Below are 25,368 nucleotides of genomic sequence, written 5' to 3' on the forward strand. Positions count from 1 at the left end.
TTCAGTGTTAGGTGTAGGTTTTGTTTCTTTCTCATTTAAGCTTTTATTATCTAAGATTTCCTTTTACATCATGCTGAACAATGAATGTTACAAAAGTTATATCCCCAGCAATGACATGACTTCCTGTTATGAGGTATACCCAAAATGTGTGTTTGGTTCTTATCAAAAAATTTATAAGGAATGTAAAAACCAGTGTTTACACTTTGTTTGTAAAGCATCTTTTAAGCTCTTGATTGCAAATTCAATCTACTGAAATTTATTATTGATGTCATATTGAATAAAAAAAAGTCAGCAAAAGGTAATCATGTGATTGATGTTTCAAAACTATACAAAATCAGATATTAAGTCAGCTGCTAGAAAGGGTTAGCACAAGAAAGGGGTAGCACACTATTCGTTATATGCAACCTGGTCCACCATATTACAGTTGCTAGTGAACGACTGAAACTATCATTAGCTGCACCTCAGAACAACACTTTTACTAGGCACCAGAAGGATTATCACAGTTCAGATTAAACATTCAGCATAGTATTTTCTACCTTTACATGTAAATTTGCACTTTCTATTTAAAACTTTGAACCAATCTACAAAGCATAACTTTCAGAATCAGATCTGCTACAATGTGCATTTCGGTGCACAGATTTTCCAAAAGTAATGCAGAAATACCTGATAGAGGCAGCACTGAAAAATCTGACAATGGATCCAATTTTTGTAATAAGTAATACAACCAGCACTTGGCTGACAACCAAAATATCTACTGGCCATTCGGGCAGTTAATAGCAGTTGCCTGAAAATGCAGTACTAGCCATTTCTCATACACTACCCAATTTTCCCATGCATCATTTGAATGGTGGAAAAGCTGGCATAGCTGACAACACTTGTGACTGTTGCAGCATTGAACTCATCAAAAGTTTTACCAGTTCCTGATGTTGATCAAGTTGTTGCTGCCACAGTTCAAAAATGTTGTATCCCTGGTAGTTACACCTTGATATGAAGGTAACCTCGTTACCAACTTTGTGACTCCCTCGTCTGTCGTAGCAATTATTTATTACACTTGCAAAAGGATGATGCTACATGAAACAAAAGTCAATAAGTTCACTGTAAAAATAATTGTCCCGAACCACAAGAAAATTAAAGAATTTGCACAACTAATTAACTGTGCACACAGTTTAACTGAATACAGACCAGTTTGCTGTATATTAACACTGTTGTAGTGATTCTAATACAGTAGTGGAAAACACTATAATAGTTAGTTTACTTGCTTCAATAAGTATACTAATCCATAAGCTTCACAGCTTAACTTCAGTGGAGCAATCTTGCATACAGTGTAATTGGCTTGTACAACAACAAGAGCCTTCCATTTCATTATCCAGCAGAATTTGTAAGTATAGTTGTATAATCTAGGGAGGTGTTGATTAGATCAGAATGTGGCATTGAATGGCTTGAAGAGAATGAGAGAAAGCTTGTGGCCACCTGGGCTTAAATTGACTGGCACCTAATCTCACGGAATTGGTTGGCTGGAGATGCTGTGTATTCCTTGCCGGCAGTTCCCTTGCCAGATGCAGATGGAATGACACTCATTGATAGTTCCATAGTCACTCTTCAATACATCTAGAGGGGATAAAAGAGGTACTGTATTTCATAATTTCAGTGAAAATGAACACTCTTTGTACACTGTGATCACAGTATAGACACTTTTATTTTTCCAAGATGACTGGTTTTAACAGCCTTATGTTGCCATCATCTCTTCTAAGGGGAAACGTAAAGATAATGAGGTGGAGTGAAGGGAGGCTACAATTTGTGCAAGGGTAATCCAAAAAGTAAGGTCTCCTATTTTTTTTTTATAAGTATATAGACCTGCTTATTTCTACAGTGGTTTACATCAGTTTACAGCTTGAACATTTAGCTATTTTTTGACATAATCACCATTTCTATTGATGATGCATTTTTGTAAATACTATGGCAGTTTTTGTATGCCCATGTCATACCAGCTCGCTGCCATGCTGTTCAGAAAGTTATGATCCTTTTCTTCACCTCTTCTTCCACATACCTTATGGAACTTGTTATAAAATTTCCATGTCACATTACATGAAGTCAAAGCATAAGTCACTCCCCATGTATACATGTCGTGATAAAAATCCAGTTGTTTAAATCTACACAGCTGAAAAAATACCCACAAATGATAAAAAGCACACAGTTGATAAAATCCTTGTATCGTCCATGAAAGTTTGTGTCAAACTTGTTCTCACATGCCTGCCACACAATACACAGCCAGAGAAGTGTTAAATAGAGGTGGCAGACCTATCTCACCACTGGATGGCGAGTGTAGTAAATGCTATATGATCACATGCTTTGCTTGTAAGCAGTACACCAGAAAGAAAGGTGGATTTTTGAAAGTGCCTCGTATAATAATTAGATACGCCATCTGGTCATACATATAAAATTACCATGGGCTTATGCTCCATATAAAATATGTTGTAATTACATACTGTTTGCTTATTGACATTTAGAAATCAACTGTAATAATCCTTTAATTTAAAAAAAAAAAAACCTATGTTTTTTATTAACAAAGCAATGTGATGTAAAGAGAGAACCACATTGGTGCAAGCATGAATGCTAAACCTGGAGGGGTTCTGCGAAGTATCACCCATCCGAAAGGCAAGTGGGGGGGGGGGGGGGGGGCAAAAGCCAAACATCACTAGACTTGCTTCAGAAGTCATCTGATCCAGATGCTGATGCTAGCCTTGTTGGGTGCAAGTTGTCTACTATAGAATCAATGAAAATGATGTGTACCATAAAAAATAATGTAGATGATTACAATAAAATTACAGTAATTCTTGATGCACAGCATGGATTATAGACATCATCTACATGCTGTATGACAGACAAATAGGAAGACCACCCAGTACTTAACCTTCAGGAGCGAAACTAATAGTGCTGCCAATGGAAACTGTAATAATAATACAGTTCCTGAAGCTGTTAACATTAATTTCTGATTGAAGTATTTCTGTTCACATTACTGGGACTTATGCCTCTTAATGTTAGGCATAGGCAGCCATTTGCTCTGTGTAATTTTCGTGGAACTATTTCTATGATTCACCCAACATCGCACCATGTCCTCAGATACACTTCTTATTAGCTGCTCTGAATATTCGTTCTGCCTTTTCGTTTATGTTCTGAACACATACTTCCACACTTGTACTTTATCACAACAAAATTTAATCTTTTATGCTGAATCTCCATTTGAAGTAAAAAGACAATCTTATGAGAAAATATCATATCTCAGAAAGAATTTATGTGTCATTGATAGAATTGTTTGCTTGGCTAATCTTCCCAACTTTTTTGCTGATGTGCCAACAGTGTATCTTTACTATAAGTAATGTTTACCTTACCTCCACAGTGTTCTAATATTTTTGTGGATTTTATATACATTACAGATGAACAGTATTCAGCTGAAAATAGTTACTGAAATGTATTAATCCTCTAGACAGCATATATGTTAAAGCTTCAAGACAGCACTGCTACTAGGCTGTAAACTGACAACAAGATAAAATTTCATCAGGGAAAATTACCAAAACTGTTTGCATTCTCTTATAGTGCAGAAATAAAATTTAAGTGGCCTCACACCTTTTTATAGATGGGGAAGAAAAAGGATAAATGACTTCCAGAAAAGTTTGCTAACTGTGTAGGGTTCAGTTTTCACTGAATATATTAGTGGACATGTGAAATTTTTATTTTAAACTCATAATTGTGTGGACATATTAGTGGTGGTAATAGTAGTAGTAGTAGTAGTAGTAGTAGCAGTAGTAGTAGTGGAGTATCAATAATAGGTGTTATGTTCTTTCTAGAGAGTAAAATATGGAATTACTGTAATTAGTTCATAAAATCATTTTACTGTAGTAGCATAACTTAGGTTACATAAACATATACCTTTTCTGACAATTGCAAAGTTTTTACCATGCATAAGAAGTGTGGGCTTTGTTGCTTTGAGTTACATTGATGAGATCTGTGAAAAGCATTTTCTTTGGGAGGAATGCTGTGGGGAAGTTATTGGACATTCAGTGAAATCCTCTCCTAGAATTGTAAGATACATACACACTCCTCTCAAATACAGTTGGTAAATGGAAGGGAGGAGCTAGATAGGATGAATAGGGAGAAGGGGGGCAGGGGAGTGGGAACTGGCAGCTGGTCAGAAGGGTGCTAGGAGAAGGATCACGAAATTTAACCGACAGGAAGAAGATGCTATGATATGCAAATGATTAGCTTTACAGAGCATTCACACAAGGTTGGCACCAGTGGCAACACCTACAACGTGCTGACATGAGGAAAGTTTCCAACCAATTTCTCATAAACAAACAGCAGTTGACTGGCGTTGCCTGGTGAAACATTGTTGTGATGCCTCGTGTGAGGAGGAGAAATGTGCACCATCACGTTTCCGACTTTGATAAAGGTCGGATTGTACCCTATCGCAATTGTGGTTTATCGTATTGCGACATTGCTGCTCCCGTTGGTCGAGATCCAGTGGCTGTTAGCAGAATATGGAATCTGTGGGTCATCTGTGTGGGAGCCTGGAGTCTTCTTCTGCATTGATGGAATCTGCTTCTTTTCTTCCAGTGTGCTGTGTACCACTTCTGCATAATAGGGAGATGATTGCTGTTTTGGCGAACAGAGATGATGTGATGATGTATCTGTTTTCTTTGATGTTGCGTGTCTTATCTCCAATTTCTTGACAACATGTATGTTTATTTTTTCCATAACAAGCTGCTTCCCTAGCCCATCTAGGTGTAGTCCATATTTAGTGTGGAATTTACATCCTATACCACTTAGGTCAATAGCTTCTACGTTTTCGTATTGTGTGCATATTTTGGAGAGTAACATGTTTGCAGAACTTAATCTCTCGGCTTACACACGACCGTGGAGGTGGGTCGTATTGGTATGGAATAGTCATTAACAGAACATTTGTATGAGTCAAGTGTCCTAAACACTTCTTTAATTCATCAGTAGCTTTTGTAGTTTCATTTTTAAATACGTCACTTGCTCCTCCAAACAACACAATAAAATCATTATGGGTTAATTTGCCTACTTCAGACAGGTGGACGAGATTTCCTATTTCAGATGTGGGAGCACCAGACTTAACAAATGCTATTGCTTTTTCAGATATTCTGTAACTGATCCATGTAGCAATCCCACAACCATGATTGTCGCCAAGGACAATAAACCTTATGTTACTCTTTCGTGTTTTGTCACACTGGGGCTGTGCATTGTTATGACTTTCAGAATTTGTGGCAGATAGTTGTGAATCTTCATTAAACATTGGAGAGACGCATTTCCGTGAGTCCTTTTTTTGTCTACACTTTCAAGCTCAATATGATTCGTAGTATCAATTACACCATCCTGATTTCTGTTTCCTGATCACTGAATGCCCGAATTGTTTATATTATCGGAGTTATTTTTGAGATTAGTAATGGTATAGTTCATCTTTTACTAATCTCAAAAATTACTCCGATAATATAAACAATTCGGGCATTCACAGATCAGGAAACAGAAATCAGGATGTAATGGTATAGTTCATCTTCCCCCCCATGAACCATGGACCTTGCCGTTGGTGGAGAGGCTTGCGTGCCTCAGCGATACAGATGGCCGTACCATAGGTACAACCACAACGGAGGGGTATCTGTTGAGAGGCCAGACAAACGTGTGGTTCCTGAAGAGGGGCAGCAGCCTTTTCAGTAGTTGCAAGGGCAACAGTCTGGATGATTGACTGATCTGGCCTTGTAACAATAACCAAAACGGCATTGCTGTGCTGGTACTGCGAACGGCTGAAAGCAAGGGGAAACTACGGCCGTAATTTTTCCCGAGGGCATGCAGCTTTACTGTATGATTAAATGATGATGGCGTCCTCTTGGGTAAAATATTCCGGAGGTAAAATAGTCCCCCATTCGGATCTCCGGGCGGGGACTACTCGGATTGGGGCTAAGAAATGAAAGAGGAAGCCGCCTGGTAGAATTTTGCACAGAGCACAACTTAATTATAGCTAACACTTGGTTTAAGAATTGTGATAGAAGGTTGTATACATGGAAGAACCCTGGAGATACTAAAAGGTATCAGATAGATTATATAATGGTAAGACAGAGATTTAGGAACCAGGTTTTAAATTGTAAGACATTTCCAGGGGCAGATGTGGACTCTGACCACAATCTATTGGTTATGACCTGTAGATTAAAACTGAAGAAACTGCAAAAAGGTGGGAATTTAAGGAGATGGGACCTGGATAAACTGAAAGAACCAGAGGTTGTACAGAGTTTTAGGGAGAGCATAAGGGAACAATTGACAGGAATGGGGGAAAGAAATACAGTAGAAGAAGAATGGGTAGCTTTGAGGGATGAAGTAGTGAAGGCAGCAGAGGATCAAGTAGGTAAAAAGACCAGGGCTCTTAGAAATCCTTGGGTAACAGAAGAAATATTGAATTTAATTGATGAAAGGAGAAAATATAAAAATGCAGTTAATGAAGCAGGCAAAAAGGAATACAAACGTCTCAAAAATGAGATCGACCTTAAGTGCAAAATGGCTAAGCAGGGATGGCAAGAGGACAAATGTAAGGATGTAGAGGCTTATCTCACTAGGGGTAAGATAGATACTGCCTACAGGAAAATTAAAGAGACCTTTGGAGTTAAGAGAACCACTTGTATGAACATCAAGAGCTCAGATGGAAACCCAGTTCTAAGCAAAGAAGGGAAAGCAGAAAGGTGGAAGGAGTATATAGAGGGTCTATACAAGGGCGATGTACTTGAGGACAATATTATGGAAATGGAAGAGGATGTAGATGAAGATGAAATGGGAGATACGATACTGCGTGAAGAGTTTGACAGAGCACTGAAAGACCTGAGTCGAAACAAGGCCCACAGAGTAGACAACATTCCATTGGAACTACTGACGGCCTTGGGAGAGCCAGTCCTGACAAAACTCTACCATCTGGTGAGCAAGGTGTATGAAACAGGCGAAATACCCTCAGACTTCAAGAAGAATATAATAATTCCAATCCCAAAGAAAGCAGGTGTTGACAGATGTGAAAATTACTGAACAATCAGTTTAATAAGCCACAGCTGCAAAATACTAACACGAATTCTTTACAGACGAATGGAAAAACTAGTAGAAGCCGACCTCTGGGAAGATCAGTTTGGATTCCGTAGAAATACTGGAACACGTGAGGCAATACTGACCTTATGACTTATCTTAGAAGAAAGATTAAGGAAAGGCAAACCTACGTTTCTAGCATTTGTAGACTTAGAGAAAGCTTTTGACAATGTTGACTGGAATACTCTCTTTCAAATTCTAAAGGTGGCAGGGGTAAAATACAGGGAGCGAAAGGCTATTTACAATTTGTACAGAAACCAGATGGCAGTTATAAGAGTCGAGGGACATGAAAGGGAAGCAGTGGTTGGGAAGGGAGTGAGACAGGGTTGTAACCTCTCCCCGATGTTATTCAATCTGTATATTGAACAAGCAGTAAACGAAACAAAAGAAAAATTCGGAGTAGGTATTAAAATCCATGGAGAAGAAATAAAAACCTTGAGGTTTGCCGATGACATTGTAATTCTGTCAGAGACAGCAAAGGACCTGGAAGAGCAGTTGAACGGAATGGACAGTGTCTTGAAAGGAGGATATAAGATGAACATCAACAAAAGCAAAACGAGGATAATGGAATGTAATCGAATTAAGTCGGGCGATGCTGAGGGAATTAGATTAGGAAATGAGACACTTAAAGTAGTAAAGGAGTTTTGCTATTTGGGGAGCAAAATAACTGATTATGGTCGAAGTAGAGAGGATATAAAATGTAGACTGGCAATGGCAAGGAAAGCGTTTCTGAAGAAGAGAAATTTGTTAACATCGAGTATAGATTTAAGTGTCAGGAAGTCATTTCTGAAAGTATTTGTATGGAGTGTAGCCATGTATGGAAGTGAAACATGGACAGTAAATAGTTTGGAGAAGAAGAGAATAGAAGCTTTCGAAATGTGGTGCTACAGAAGAATGCTGGAGATTAGATGGGTAGATCACATAACTAATGAGGAAGTATTGAATAGGATTGGGGAGAAGAGAAGTTTGTGGCACAACTTGACCAGAAGAAGGGATCGGTTGGTAGGACATGTTCTGAGGCATCAAGGGATCACCAATTTAATATTGGAGGGCAGCGTGGAGGCTAAAAATTGTATAGGGAGACCAAGAGATGAATACACTAAGCAGATTGAGAAGGATGTAGGTTGCAGTAGGTACTGGGAGATGAAGAAGCTTTCACAGGATAGAGTAGCATGGAGAGCTGCATCAAACCAGTCTCAGGACTGAAGACCACAACAACAACAACAACAACAACAACATAGTTCATCTTGTCTTGTGTAATTACACTACAAACTGTTGGGCTTACCTGGTGAATAGTGTACACTTTAACCATCTTATCCAATTCTATCTCATATTTTTCATGCTCTTTATTATTGGTATAACACAAAATGCATTTTTGATCAACATACACAATCCTAGTTTTACAAGTTTGGCTCATTTCAATACTGTTATTAGCAACACTTCTAGAATTAAGAATAACTCTCTTCACATTTGACATAGAGCACATGGTTATTGTATTGGGTAAATTAGCCACATCCTTCTGAAGTCGATCAATTTCTTTACTGAGACTGCGAAATTCATCAAATAACTTCTCGCACATTAGTGATAGTTCACAATTTAAGTCACTGTCCTTTACTTTCACTGTTTTCATCGTAGCATGTGATGCAGTTCAAGAGTGCTAGCAGTTTTGGATTTTCTTTCACTGAAGGATCAATTTTTCTGCAACAGAAATGGAAGACACTTTTACACAGCGCACAGATAATAGCATTCTTTACTGTTTTGTTGCATTTTTGACACATTTTGCCAGTTAGATACAATTTTTGACGGGAGCCCACATGACTTTTGCTTGTAGTGTTCACTTATTATTTTGAAGTAAGTGAAGCAATTAGTCCTGATCCATCACAGATTTCAGTTATGACTCTTACATCACCAGAAGAGATTGGCGATCCATGTGAGAATGTGCCAGTTCTGTAACAGACTGCAGCCGTGTGAGAGGCAGGCAGGGCTTGTTTCTCTGCACCACTCCTTGCCCCTCTGCTGGTCAAAATTCTAGTTTGTTTATCCTTGCAGCCATCTGGCACTACAGCCTGCTCTCTGCACTATAGCAATGGGAAAACAAAATCTCTAACATTTTTTCAACTGTGCTGAAATTCTTCCCCTAACATTAAAATAATGTTACTGTACATTCAGTTCTACTTCTGTGCTGAATGTCTTGTCAGTTCTATTTTAGCATTGTGAGGCATGTGTTGCATGGCTGTGAATGCACACGAAAGGTCAAAATTAATAGTCTGCCGATTTTGCAGTCATTTAATTTCACAGGAAAAGGCAAATAATGTCCAGAAGCACTTTAAATCGGAGGTGCATTAAGTTCACCGGTGGAAAAATGCCACTGCTTTTCAACAGAACAATCATTTCTGAAAGCTTAACTACAGACAAATGACAAAAATAAAGGCTGTTTCATAAGAAAAGGTGATGAAGTTTTTGCAAAAGCAAACATTCCAGTCAAAAAGTTCACAATTAAAATTTTTTTTATCAGTCAACTTCAAAGAACAAAGGATTTGTTTGTCTTCACTTCACTAGCATGACAACCATTAAAGTCATGTGTGAATTTCAGAAAAATATATGCAAATTTTGCAGAAAATATATGCAAATTTTGCCAAAAATAATTACTATGTTTCCCAGTCCCTAAATCATTTGTATGTACTGTGACCAATAATGGTTCTGTATCATATGTGACAAGGGTGCCTTACAAATAGCTCAGGTGTCTTCAATTTTATTTATAGTCATAGGATTTGAAATTCAATGCCCAGACACCAATTACCCTAATCAGTATGGCATAATTCTCAAAAACACCTTTGGAGATTAGAAAATTTGCAATGTTGTTAAGTATCATTTATTGTTTATTAACAGATTCATTGTTAGCTCAGTACATAGCATAATCAACTTATAAAGTGACTGGTTCGAATCTCACTACTAGTTTTTTTTTTTTTTAATTTTTTTTTCATAGTCATTAATGAATGCAAATGTTAATTAACAAACATTGAAGCTTAATTTTTTTTGTAAAAAATGTTTTTATTTTGTCCTTTTTAAAATGAAAAAAATTGTAAGCATCAAATAATATTATTCAATCTTTAGTTATCAAAAATTATTAGCTTTTCATTTGATGTTCTGCATTTTTGTTCCAAATTTTAATTTATTGTGAACGCTCGCACTTTCATACAACTGGTATTTAAAAATAGAAGTACGTTATTTTTATGAGGAAATTATTATTCCTTATTTATTAATCATCATTTACACTTGTTAATAAATATGGAATTTTAAAAAAGTAAGCTACTAATGAGATTTGAGCCAACTACTTTTTGGTTACACTCTGCCTACACCGACACATTGAACTACCGACAAATTTGTTAATAAACAAATAATGTTTTGTGGGTAACAATGCTCATGACTCTTCTAATCTTCGAATTTTAGTGTGTGTGTGAAGAGGCCTATCATTTCATTTACACCATATGAGTGTTAACATTGTGATTAGTTTTTAACTTACTTTTAAGAGTTTGTTATTTGTTGAGCTGTTTGTTAGAAGCCAATAAGAAATCGGCCTGCTATTGATTAAATGCCATAAATTATGCATTTGTCAACCATTCTAGTAATTAATTGTATATGAATTCTCTGGCATATTTCAGAAGGAAAGGGGGGGGGGGTGACCTTAGTGAATCATATGATCTGAGGGAAAACTCTCCAAACATATCTTATCAAAAGGGATCACCTAATTAACAGTTGCTGCAGAGAGTTTCTTATGCAATTAACCACATGCTTTAATTTTCGCACTGTTTATTTTTACTCTTTTGATTCCTAGTGAGTGTTAATTGCTTCCTAATTTTGAAAGCTGTAAGTCAGATCTAGGCTATGTTGACAAACAAATGTTCAAATGAAACTGTATTAGAATTGTGATTTCTAGAAGGAAACATAAAATAATTTACATTTTTAAGATAACTGTGAGACTGAATTTGTATTGATCCAGGAAGCAAAATGATATAATGTCGTCCATTTTTGCTAAATAGAAATTTTAATTAATGGTTGAATCTTACTGTATGTAAAAAATGAATATCAGTTATGTTTGTGGCTGAAAAACTCTGACTTGTTCCTTAAGAGTCTTTTTTATATCAACACATGTTGTGTGAAAGCCTTGGAAATTAGGTCCCTTATTATGAGAATTTTTTGAGTTCAGAGTTGCTAGAGTTATGTCCATTCTACCTATCTGTTTACTCCACTGCAAAGCTGTTAAAATGTTATGCGCTCATCCCCTATTTGTAAAACTGTTATTGTTGAAAAAGAAGTAACACGTATGTCCTTCATCTGTTACAGACTCAATGGGACAATTCATGTTTCTTGTTTGGTGTCTTATAAACTGTATTCTACTGAAAATGACTAATTATCATCTGATGTAGTGAATAAGGAGGATTGATTTCTTCTTACAGGTACGAAAAGTTATTCCAGACTGCGGACATGAAGTTCTTGCAGAATGTTCTAAAGAACCCACACGTAATATGTGTAGAAAGTCTTGCAAAAGACTTCTCCCATGTGGACATCATTGTAAGAGCAAGTGCCGCAATCCATGCACTTCACAGTGTGAGGAACTTGTACACAGTCATATTAGACCAGTATGTGGTCATGCTGTTGAAATTCCATGTTATCTGAGAAGCAAAGGTATGATAAATATTTCAGCAGTGTATAAATTTGGCTGCACAGTTATTTACAACAGCTTTACACATAGTCTGTAAAAGTATTACATAGTGATCTATGAAAAATTGTAAAAAGTATCTTATAAATACTTCATAAGTCTACTAAATATTTATTTAATACTATTGGAAAGGCAGTCAGCACTTATTCAGTCAGCAACAGTCCTATAGATGAAGTGGAGTTATTGTCTTTTTAACCTTTCCATTATTGCTGTGACTCACTATTTACCAATCTGACCCATTTCTTTCCATTGAGATCAGAAGGGACTCTCCATCAATACCTACACTCTGCAAACCTGTGTGGAGCACATGGCTGAAGATACGTTCTGTGGCACAATGAATTAACACTTTGGAAATCAAGCACAGCACAGGCCCCAACTTTATGTTAAAAAGATGGCACCAGGCCACTATTTTCTCAATGCGCAAGTCACCTCATTTGAAAACGACTCATTTCATATGAGGAAAATGTACAGGCGTACTGTGACCTGCCCCTTGACTGGTTCTCCCTTCTGTTTTCAGTTTCTAGAATTATTTTGGAAGAATAAATCTTGAAACTCGGCCCGTCTTTTAGAGTGTGTTGTTCTTGAGGATACATCAAGTAATGCTTTAAATAAAAGCACTAATGGCCAGTTTCCTAGTTCCAATATTCTTCTAAGTTGCCAGTCTCCAACGTTTCTTAAGGTTTCTTCCTGTCCATTCATATAAAGGGACTTTGAGAGAATGACTGCTTAAGCAGTACCTGTGGGCACACTGTAATTAGGGTAATTTTATCTTTTCAGTCCCTACGGGAAGGGTGATACTAGATTTTTTACTCAATACTGTTCCTTTAATATTTTTACACTTTTAAAATTTTCTGTTCATGGTTAAGTCAGTAAATGGATCAAAGTCATTTATACACTCTCTCATTGCCCATACTAAATTGAGTTTTCCTAAATTTCTTCACTGAGAAGGATAATGCTGTGATCTCTCCTTCCAGTTACTGCATGATCACAACATTGTCAGATATGAAGGTAAGTGGTAGTGGTATAACAGGCAGAAGCAACTGTACCTGATGGGTACTAAGAAGATTCTACATAGAGTACACGAAAGAACTTGCTCTTCTTCTTGCAGCATTCTTATTTTATGTTGCTAGAGGAACAAAGCATCAAGTAAATGGAAAAATTCACATGTCATTACTATTTTCAGGAAAGGTCTTCAGACTGAGATGTAAGCAACTGTAGTCTTATACCACTGATTTAAGTCTGTTGTAGTATTTTGGAACACACTTCATGCTCACATATTATGAGATTTCTTCTGCATGAATCAGCATGGATTCCATAAACAACAATTGTGAGAAACCTAATTTGCTCTGTTCATCCACAAAATACAGCATGCTATAGATACTGATGCCCAAGTTGATGCCGTGTTCTGGGGCTTGAGGAAGGTGTTCAACACAGTTCCATACTACAACCTAATGAACAAAAAAACAAGCATACACAATATCAAACCAGCCTTTTGACTGGATCAAAGAGTTTCTTGCTAATAGAACAGAACATTTCATTCTTAACTGAGACAAACCGTAAGTAGCTTAAGTAACTTTGAGCATGTCCCAGAGTGTATTACAGGACCAACCTTCATGGTACTGTTTGTAGATAATGCTTTTATGTATGGAGCAGTCACAATACTAGAAAATAGTAATGAAGTGTAGAAAGACTGGCAGACAGTCAGTGCTTCCAGTACAGACTGGCAGTTGACTTTCACTGTAGACAAATATTAATGTTTTGCACATAAACGAATGGACAGATCCATTGTTTGATTACACAGTTGTTCAATAATCCCTATAAATAGTAATCTCCATTAAATAACTGAGAGTATATGTTTGGAGTGATTTAAGGCGGGTGCCACACTGAGATTAATTGCAACAAATCTCAGGAAATGTGGACCATCTCTGTTATTCCATGTGATCTAACATGCATATACACATAACAGTCTAACGTGTTTCACATTTCAAGATTGAATTGCTGTTGAAACAGGGATTCTCTTTCTGTGGCCATAAAATGAGATAGTCATAAATATAATTTTAGCAACATAAAATTTTAGAAATGTTGTATAGTAGTTCATAAATAAGTAAAAATAGGCGGATGGCAGATGGGATACACACAGGACATAAAATGCATATGCAGTAACATAGTAAAAAAATTATGTGACATTACATCCATAGTAAAAAAAATCATGTGACATTACATTCAACTGGACTCTGAAATCTTGTGTGTTTGATAAGTAAGAGTCAGTATTCAAATCAGTATTAATAGTTTTATATAATCCTACGTGTTTTATTCAAATAATTTCTTCAGGTGTTGAAATGGGACATTCATTTTGATGGAATGGGACTATGACAAAAAAAATTTCATTTTCACCTGTTTTATTTTGAATATATTGGTTTACAACTGGTTTTTACATTTTAACAAATCTACACCAACCTATGAAATATCTACGTCTACATCTACATAAATGATCTACTAGGTGATAATCTGAGCAGCCCCCTTAGATTGTTTGCAGGTGATGCTGTAATTTACCATCTAGTAAAATCATCAAACGATCAATTCCAATTAAAAATTATCTAGAGAGAATTTCTGTATAGTGCGAAAAGTGGCAGTTGGCACTAAACAAAGAAGAGTGTGGGATCCTAACCAGGTAGGATTGACAGAGGACATCGAAAAAGTGCAAAGAAGGGCAGCTCGTTTCATGTTATCGCGCAATAGGGGTGAGAGTGTCACTGATATGATATGCAAGTTGGGGTGGCAGTCACTGAAACAAAGGTGGTCTTCTTTGCAGCGAGATCTATTTATGAAATTTCAATCACCAACTTTCTCTTCCAAATGTGAAAATATTTTGTTGACACCCACCTACGTAGAGAGAAATGATCATCATAATAAAATAAGAGAAATCAGCGCTCACACGGAAAGATTTAGGTGTTCTTTTTCCCACATGCCATTTGAGAGTGGAATGGTATAGAAGTAGTATGAAAATGGTTCAATGAACCCTCTGCCAGGCACTTCAGTGTGAATTGCAGAGTAACCATGTAGATGTAGATGTAGATTGATGTCCAAGCCAGGGAATGAAAACCTTTGTTGATGTTCAATGTTGGACTTCAAGCCATCGAAGAATATCAGACCTTGGTATCCATGCATTATAATCAGTTTTAAATGCAATGTCAGCCGTTGTGGCCAAGCGGTTCTAGGCGCTTCAGTCCGGAACCGCACTGCTGCTATGGTCACGGGTTCGAATCCTGCCTTGGGCATAGATGTGTGTGATGTCCTTAGGTTAGTTAGGTTTAAGTAGTTCTAAGTCTAGGGGACTGATGACCTCTGATGTTAAGTCCCATAGTGCTGAGAGACATTTGAATTTTAAATGCAAATTTGTTGAATTAACTGAAGTGTTTGATGTACTCTCCAGCTCCCAGCCAGCCACTTTTCAAAAAAAGCTATATATCAGGCTACACCACCAATCAACATCACAGTCTATCAACCCAACCTGCATTTGAAAACCTAATGTTGGCACAGACCAAATATTGTAAATGTTCTGCACTCTTCCTATTTGTGCATGTATGAAACTCCATGCCACATCATCATCATGTCTGTCATAGAGTGCAGTCAGCCACACCTAGTACTAAGACATAAAAGGTAGTTTAAATCCTAATAGATAGTGGTGGATGTCTTAAAATTTCTAGTGCAAGAGGCTGTGGTCAGTACACAAAACTCTTCACTGATGTTTCATCCTCCATCTGTGGGTGACATCACCAGAGCTGAAACCCTGACCACTGCTTAGAAGGCTCGAGGGGCCCATAATGTAGATTTGTCCAGAGCTGTGTACAAGTCACTGCCATTCATTCTGTGGTGCCAAATGCATATGATTGTCTCTGGCAGCTGTCATCATTCACAACTACAAGTAATCAATGATTAAAATCTCTCTTTCCATAGAAAAATTATTGGAAACATATGAAATATATGTCAGAAAGTTAATTGGTATATCCCAGGAGAAGAAAGATAGGGTAGATTCCTATTGAGGAGGAGTGCATCACGTCTCGTTGAGTGGTAAATGAGACACAGTCATAAGAAATATGTCAGTTGATAATTGACTGCCTGGAACAGTTCTTACTGATGGAAACCACTTCATTACAATGGATAGCAAATGTACAAAAGAAACAAAAGTAATATCACATGATCCCCAAGGAAAATAACACTAGTCAACAACCATTTTGCATCTGGGATGTGATACATCAATTACTATGTATTTTGGTGTGTAGAATCCGAATATACCTTTCAAAGTGTTCTAGCATACACCATTTTTGAGTTTTTATAGGGTTTTGTTTTTTGTATTCAGTATTTCACTTTTTACTGTTGTGCTTTGATGTTGAATTGTTTGTTTTTGATTTGCAGAGGAGTGCTAGAAGATGTACAAATTGTCAGTAAATGGTTGGTGTGGTAATCCAGTGGTGTGAAAAACATCCTCAGTGAGTGTTTCCTGCGAAAGATAGTGCAAACTTATTGTATTTAAAACTTGAACTAAGAAAAATGGCAACTAGTAAATCTCGTTGCTGTCTAAACACCCCGACAACTTTTGTTATGTGAGTGGGAAATTCACTCCAAAAGCCCAAAGAAAACCAATCACTCATTTGGTTAACAAAGCATATAAGTGGTTGAAAGGAAAACACCAGGCCATGCCATTCGCTGTTCCTACGGTGTGGTGTGAGCCTGATTACCATTATTCAGACTGCTACTTCTGTCTTACTAATATTTCGGGACATTCAAGCAAAATTAGAATGTCCAAATGTATCTTCAGTGCATTTGCCTGTGCCCATGCATGATAAGGGCTTGCCTGTTCCTATCTGTAACTTGAAAGCCACGGAACGAGACACCATGTCAAGTAATCAGAAAGTAATGAACATATAGAAGAGTACTGCCCTCAATATCATAACAGTTCGCCTCAGCTCTTTAATCAAAAGGAATTGAACGATTTGGTTCACGATCTAAAACTTTCAAAACAGCAAGCTGAACTCTTTGAGTCGAGACTGCAACAACGGAACCTTCTACCTCGAGGGACAAAAATTTCCTGTTTCAGACCAAGAGGTGCATCCTCCGCTCAGTATTTTGATATGCAGAATTCAATGTGTGTATGTAGAGATGTCAGTGGTCTGATGATGAAGCTAGGTGTACAGCATAATTCACAGGTGTGGCGACTATTTATTGACTCCAGTAAAACCAGGTTGAAAGTGGTACTACTGCATAATGGCAATGCATTTCCATCGGTACCTTTGGCTTACGCAGTAGCAATCAAAGAAACTTACGAAACCATGCCTTTGCTGCTAGAGGCAATCAAATATAAGTTTTGCTGTGATTAAAAGTTGTTGCGCTTTTTACTGGTTGGATTCATGAATACTGCTGCTTTTTGTATCTTTGGGACAGCTGTGACACCAAGAACCACTATGCAGTCAAGGAATGGCCTATAAGGAAGTCATATGTTCCTGGAAACATAAATGGTTGAGCTCGATAAAATCATTTTGCCTCCCCTTCATACCAAGTTGGGCCTTATCAAGAACTTTGTAAAAGCTTTGGATAAAGAAGATGAGTCCTTCAATCTCTTAAAAGAAAAGTTTCCCAAATTGAGGCAAAGCTGAAAGAGGGAATATTTGTTGGACCACAAATAAGAAAATTGCTGAAAGATCCAACCTTTGATACCAAACTCATGGATCCAGTTAGCTGCTTGATCTTCTTTTAAAGCAATTGTGAAAGGCTTTTTGGGTAACAGAAAAGACAAAAACTATGTTACCATTGTGAATGATTTGTTGGACAACTATAAGAACATAGGGTGTAGAATGTCTGTTAAAATTCACTTTTTACATTCTCACCTTCATTTCTTCCCAGAAAATTTGGGAGCCATAAGCAATGAGCATGGTGAATACTTTCACACATTCTTACCGTGGAACACTGTTACTAAGGCCATTGGAACCCTTTGACGTTGGGTGACTACTGCTGGGGAGAGTGATGAAACAGCAAACAAAACAAGAGCTCCGTCATCACATTTTTAAAAAACCAAAGACGATTAAAGGTGAAAATATCTTCAGAACTAATTTGGACCTTTTATTGGCATCATGTCCATATATACATACAAAATACGTAGTATTGATTTCAAACGTTCTGAATGTGTATTTTTGTTTGACTTAATGGTGTCCATTGTCGCTATTACCTATTTTTTTTTTATTCTGCTGTGTATCTAGGAAATGTGGTGTCACAGAGAAAAACTGGTTTTACCAGTATGTTCAGCACCCCAAAATTAGGTAAATCCACCCATTTACAAACCAGATGCAGGAAAAAGTTTAAATTTATCAACTAGTGTAATAGGACAATTAAAATTCTCAGTACACAAAAATAATCTTGAATGAAACAAGTTTACTCGTACCTTTTTGCGTGCCAAATAGCAAATCTTCTCTACTACTGTTAGTGCTGTCTTTCTCAAACAAATTCCTATTCCATCATGTGAATTAATTTGACTACCGTATTTACTCGAATCTAAGCCGCACTTTTTTTCCGGTTTTTGTAATCCAAAAAACCGCCTGTGGCTTAGAATCGAGTGCGAAGCAAGCAGAAGTTCTGAAAAATGTTTGTAGGTGCCGCCACAAGTAACTTCTGCGGTAGAATATATGTAGAATATATGTAGATAAATACTGTCGCCAAAACCTTTGCGTCAGTAAATAACTTTAAAAAAAGGTGGAAGACGAGCTTTTTTTTCTCCACCCCGAGTTTCAACCACTGCATCCAACGAAGTAAATACAAATTCCGTATTGTTCATCTTGGAATGTACCACAATTTCAATGCAGTGCGAAAATCCGACTGGCAAGACTGTTTGGGATGTTTGTCAATATGGCCAACTCTACGTTCTGAATTTTTTCTTACCTGTGAGAAGAGATGGTTGCTAATATGAGCCTGAAGAAATGTGAATCACATGCAGTATTCTCTTCACCATAAGTATAATACGAATATAAACATTTTGCCATGTATTCTTTCGTGTTTGCTGCTATCTCATTTAAATCCTGTCTGCCTAATAAACTACGAAACTAGAGTGGGACAACAGCAGACGCGGAAGAATATACTTATGGTGTCATGTTTATATTCGTATTATTCTTATGCCTAACTCTCGTTCAGAACATGTTCTATCATACGCAGTCTATTATTTGGTACTTGTTGATCATTATCGAAGAAAGCAGCAGTGTAAGTAACAACAAATAGCAGTCTCTTGCCATTGTTTCGCTAATGAGATGATTCCTCTTTATTGTAAGCGGCAGTAGCGCGCACAAAAGCAAACCTTGCCGCGAGCGGCGACAGGTCGTAAACACGCACTATCAGAATGCGACAAACAATGCATGACACAGTACAGTAATGCATCTTCAGCTTAGAGTGACGTAAACACCTATAAAAAAAAGAAAACGGCACTTATCAGATCAAAGCAAAATAAGCAATCGATTCCAACCAGACGAAGCACGTGAAAAAGGAAGGGTACCCATATAAATACAGACGGAGCGCCTGACGCGTAGCAATGGCTACCTGGTAAAGCTTAACTGCTAAACTTACGACTCGAACCAAACTACTGTAGCTGTATCGTCATTCATTTGACCTAAATTGTGTCTCATATTACAATGGACCAACTTTGTTTCGATTTGGAGGTGCGGCCTAAAACTTTTCTCTCCCCTTGAATTTCGAGTCTCAAATTTCAGGTGCATCTTAGATTCGGGAAATTTTTTTTTCCTTTATTTCGAGTCTCATTTTTCAGGTGCGGCTTAGATTCGAGTGCAGCTTAGATTCGAGTAAATACAGTACACTCCATTACCCTTGTCTTACTTATGTTGACAATGTTCATTATAACATCTTTCGAATACACTATCCATTCTGTTCAACCAACCTTATTTATATAGTTGCTGGAATGCACTTGGAAATATTATTGTGTTTGTTGTTGCAAGAAAATAAGTAGAGATTTATGTTGTGTGGAGTAAAGGTTAACTACTCACCAATTTGTGAAGGTGCTGTGTCATCAATAGGCATGTAAACAAGACTGAAAACTTTGCTAGCTTTTGGAAAAATCTTTTTCTGAGCTAGAGTGCACACATACGTGCACACACCGGTAGTGCTACATTGTGATGGCTGAATACATTGTGCTGGGACTGCAGTTCTGCAGTTACTGCAGTGAAGGGCTGTTTCAGATGGAATGGATGACAAAAGAAAGGTGGCTGGGTGTGGGAGGGTAGGTTGGGAAAGGGTCACTGATATCTGAGAGGGAGGCAAGAGGTTGTGAGAGTTTGGTATATAATACATATGTTACTAATAAACTACACATCTGAGTTGTATTAATTGTCGAACTCTCAGCTAGATGAAATCTTCTAAAAACTTGATTCGGCACCCATGTCTTCAAAATCAGTATTCCAACAACTTGGAGCTACAGTTGGACTTTATTACATGTTCACCATACATCTGAAAGAGATTGATGTGTGTCTTTATTTAGAAATTGAAATATTGAAATTAATGTCACATTCTAAGATCTGTGGTACCTTGGGAGTGTAATAAATGTAAGGTTCTAAGTCACTGAAACCAAAAGATATGGCCATTTATGTCACATATTTTGATCCTTGCAAAGTCACTCATTAAAACCTATTGGGTACTTTCCATTATCTAGAATCGTTAAATTTGGCAAGAAGTAAGATTTCACTGCTCAAGTAAAGGAAAAAATCCAAACCTTGTGAATCTGTAATTAAAAATGTTTTCTGTCATTTGTTATCAGTCTGTTAAGCCATAACCCCCCCCCCCCCCCCTTTTTCCAGGAACAGATAGACATATCGAGTTGAACTGAATGTCACATACTAAAGTATATAGTCCCTTGGCAATGTATTAAATGTAAGCTTCTAAGATGAAGTTGAAATTTATGTCACCTACTGAGGTCTATGGTTTTTTGGTGGTGTAAGAAAGTTAAGCACGTAAGTCAGTGCTATTGTGCATTTATGTCATGTAGTTTGATACTTGCAAACTCACTCATTAAAGCATATAGGGCACTTACTGTTGGCCTAGAAACTTGAAATTAGGCAGTAAACCAGGTTTCAAATCACAAGAAAAGGGAAAAAATGTTAATTTGTAATTCTGTCAATGTCATTTGTTATCTGACTTCAAACTTGAAGTTAAAACATTCTCAAAAGCCTTGAAATCCCTAGGGGATGAATATCTTGTGAGCATCAGCGCTGATAACAAAACTCGATAGGATTCTCAATTCATAGAATGGATGAACTGTTTGTATAAATAATTAAGTTTGTGGGGAACCCTCAGGGTGTGAGTCCTGCTCACACCTGGCCTTTATCTTTTCAGCATTTTCCAAATTTTCTTATTAAACTACTGTAGTTTTGTTCTTCATCCACTTACTCATAACATACATGTCCAGAGAGTGATTTACAGTCAGTTTAAACTCCTATACAGGCATCATATTGGAACTAAATGACGTCACTTCAGTGTCTAAGTAAATGCTAACACTTGGAGAAGTGCAGGGCACACACTGTGCTGTCTTACAATATATTTATTCACAACCAGTTTCAAGCATTGATCATCTTCACAGCAGAGAAATATTGTGACAATTTCACATGTCATACGTGCTATTTAACTAGAAAAGGTGCTGTAGCTGACGTGCAAACATCAGAAATAGATACTCTAGGCCATAATAACAGCTTAAGCAAGCAGAAAACACTGAAAAATGAAATGATCTAACAGCAGCAAGTGCACAGCACATTGCTCTGGCACAACCTGAACAAGTCAGTCAGCTTTAAATGCTGGCTCTCTAAATTGTCTCAGTACTGCTCCTTGAATACAACATTGCCTACCCTCAAGAGATTCCCATTTCAGTTCCTGAAGCATCTCTGTAACACTCATGTACAAATCTAGCAGCCCACCTCTAAATTGTTTCAATGTCTTACTTTAATCTGACTTGATATGGATCCTGTCCTATATGCGAGCTCCTTTACAGATGAACCACACTTTCCTAAACTTTTCCCAAAAAAATAAATTTTTCACCTTCCGTACCACAGTCATGAAATGCTTCTTTCATTTCATATTGCTTTGCATCCAGATATTTAAACAACGTGACTGTGTCATGCAGGACACTACTAATGCTGTATCCAAACATTATGGCTTTGTTTTTCCAATTCATCTGCATTAACTTACATTTTTCTACATTTAGAGCTAGCTGCCATACATCACACCGACTAGAAATTTTGTGTTAGTCATCTTGTATCCTTCTATAGTCACACAACTTCAACACCTTAGAGTACACCACAGCATTATCAGCAGACAACTGCAAATTGCTGCCCACCCCATCTGCCAAATCATTTGTGTATAAAGAGAACAACATTGGTCCTATCACACTTCCCTGGGGCACTCCTGATGACACACTTGTCTCTGATGAACTCTCGCCGTCAAGGACAACGTACTCCTTAAAAAGTCTTTGAGCCACTCGCATATCTGTGAACCTATTCCGTATGCTTGTACCTTCAGAAGAGGCAGTAGAGGAGTTCTGTTTTAATAGCTGTGTATTTATTGGTCAAGGGTAGTGCAAGGCTGATATCGCTGATTGCATCCATGTACTCAACCAAGTGAGTAACCTGTGTCATGAACTTTGTGCTGTCACAGATGACATTTGAAATAAAAATGCTTTCCACAGTGGTGAACCACGTGCTTTGGTTGATCTAAATGATGAGATGAGCCTCCAGTCCAGTAGGTTGCTATGGTGACATCCATAGAGGAAGAACAGCAGTGCAGTTTGGCTCCACACATGGCTCAACTTGATGCGCAGTAGGTGAGTTGTAAGGCAATGCAGCTGGATGCATGAGGCCTGGAGTGAATGAATTCGTGCATATCACAGATGACATCTTGGCCAAAGAGAGGGTACATGAATCCAACTGGTTGGATTAGTGTGGCTTGAAAGTAGCCCGGTTTGCGATCGGAGCTGAGTCCATTGCAAAATCACAGAGTAGGTTGTTCGACACGCTGCATGACAGCAGCATTGTAGCTGTGCAGTAACCATAGATGTTAAAGATCGTGACATTCTTACACTCATATCCTGATATGCACAACTGAAAGAAATTAGTACATCCTCTTAAGAGGTTTTCAGTTCTCTCAAGATTTATTGTTGCAACAGTGCATGTGGAGAACATGAAATAATTACATTTAAAGATGAATTCATTATTATGTGAATTTGACCCCAACACCATTGATAAAATTTAGGTAAGAAGAAGCAAGCCAGGTCCCTACTGTACACAATGAGAAACACAAGACAAATGGGAAAAGAAATGGTGCAAATTACCTTTTATAGGGAAAGCATCAAATAGCATAAGTAACATCTTGAAGGCAAAGGCTTTCTCTGAGGTTTTCTATGCCCATCAGACAATACGTAGTTTCTTGTTCAATGCAAAAGACGACCAACCAGCTATCACAAAAAGTGGGGTTTATAAAATCACATGCCGATAGTGTTAGTCTTGCTACATTGGACAGACGGAGAGGGTAATCTGTACCAAGTTTAAAGAACACCACAAAAGCTTGGAGACTGAAGAAGCCTGATTCAGCCTTCGCAGAACATTCCCTGAACAATAACCACAGATACACAATAGATGAACAAGTCCTACGCACAGAGAAAAAGAGGGCCAAACTCAACCAATTAGAAATTTTAGAAATTAAAAAACAGATGTGTATATCCCCACACCTATTATTAAACGAGCAAACCCAATTCAATTATTCACCTCGTTTAGATGAGATCACAGCCCCAGGATAGAAGCAAAACTTTGGGCGCCAGTCTTTAAAAAGCTCTTGTCTGATGCACAATAACTTTAGCCCAATCATTGCAGTGTAATTGGTAAGTGTGCACTAATGTTTGTAATTTGTTAAAAATGGTCATGGATGTAATTGTACATTAAGCTATGGATTGATACCTTAAGGAGTTGAGATGATTATCTTTGCTTTGTCATCATGTTTATTTGTGCATTATCATCTTTGGGAATCAGGAGTCAGTAATGTATTTGAAAATGGGCTTATAAACTGAAACCTAGGTTGTGCAATAACATTAATAATGAATTGTGAAACAAGGCTGTTTAATTAATGTAATTTCTTCAATTACGTTGTTCCCAAACCCTTAGCATTTCTCATTTCACTAGCTATTGATGGCCCTTTAAAATTACATTCTTTCATTGAAAAAGTCTATAGTTAGTGGAATAACACATTAGATAATGAAGTTTTGCATAATAAACATATGGCATAATGCTTTCCTCTTTGTGTGCTATCATTTTCCAAAATCTCTTTTTGATATCTCAAATCATTTATGAAATGTTGTGGATATTTCATTTTGGCTGATTCATGAGCCCACATGATCGCAAATGAGTGTACAACAGCAGATCAATTTTCTTGAGCTTGGTGACAGATGGAGAGCTCCACCCAAGTGTAAAGAAAAATTTGATATATTAGCTAAATTTCATACACAGTAACATATTATGTAATATGCACTAACTGCAAAATTTTTCAAATTTCTCTCAGTGTCTTACTCACATGTAAATATCACAGTAACTATGACAGTTAACAAAGTGATGGTCACATCATCAAGAACCTGACATGTGAAACTATAAGTAATGCAAAAATAATTTTTTTAGCTAATAATATCTGTAAAATCATTTGAGAAAGATTGCAAGGCTTGCTCTTCAATTCTGTCGTCGCTGATTGGCCAAAATGTTGCAAACATTGTTGACCTCCCCTCCTGAACAAACGATGAACTCCCCAAGTGCTTTGGATGAAAATTGGTCACTGTGCATCGGCCACCTTATCCTGCATGGACTCTGCATCTGTTATCCTCCAAGTGGCATGTGCCTTCATCAGATCAAAATCAATGTCATCTTTCAGGTGCACTAGTTTTTTTTTCTGGCACTGGTTTTTCTCCTTAATGGTATTAGTTACTGATTACAGAAGTCAATTTCAGCTATAAAGATAATAATTCCGTGTGGCTCAATGGCCTAGTGCAAATCTTTTATTGGACTCCACTTTGGCAATTTGCATCTCCCTAAGCTACCCCACTTATCCAACTGGAGATTCCAAAACATATGCTGTTTCTGGTAACCCCTCACTTTGTTGAAAGGCGAAGACTAGGTTAAAATGCGGACTAAAAAATCTTTGATCCATCATTGATTAGATCCTATGCCTCTCAGCTTTCAGGCATACATTTTACCACTTACCAGGCCCGAACGGTGATATATACAGTCACAATACAAGATACAAAAATAATTTTCATGTATATTTTGTATCCTTGTCCAAGGTTCAGAATGGAGTGGTAAGATGTTCCACAGACTCATGTCTAACATAAAGCAAGAAATTGGGAATCTCTACCCGTTTAAAATAAAAATAAAAATGGACTTCATTAGGCACTTTTTTTACTCATTATCTAAATATCTAGATTCAGGGATGGAGAAGCTCTTCTA

General features: G+C 37.4%; 1 protein-coding gene across 1 annotated transcript in view; it reads left to right on the plus strand.

Annotated features, from left to right (window-relative positions):
• Positions 1 to 25,368, plus strand: part of LOC126153247 (NFX1-type zinc finger-containing protein 1-like) — a 453,816-nt gene that overhangs the window by 296,031 nt on the left and 132,417 nt on the right. The window contains exon 12 of the mRNA XM_049916059.1: positions 11,589 to 11,817. Coding sequence (XP_049772016.1) covers positions 11,589 to 11,817 — 229 coding nt within the window. The remainder of the gene's footprint in view (positions 1 to 11,588; positions 11,818 to 25,368) is intronic.

The sequence above is a fragment of the Schistocerca cancellata genome, chromosome 2 (assembly GCF_023864275.1).
Source record: "Schistocerca cancellata isolate TAMUIC-IGC-003103 chromosome 2, iqSchCanc2.1, whole genome shotgun sequence".
In the NCBI taxonomy this organism is placed as follows: domain Eukaryota; kingdom Metazoa; phylum Arthropoda; class Insecta; order Orthoptera; family Acrididae; genus Schistocerca; species Schistocerca cancellata.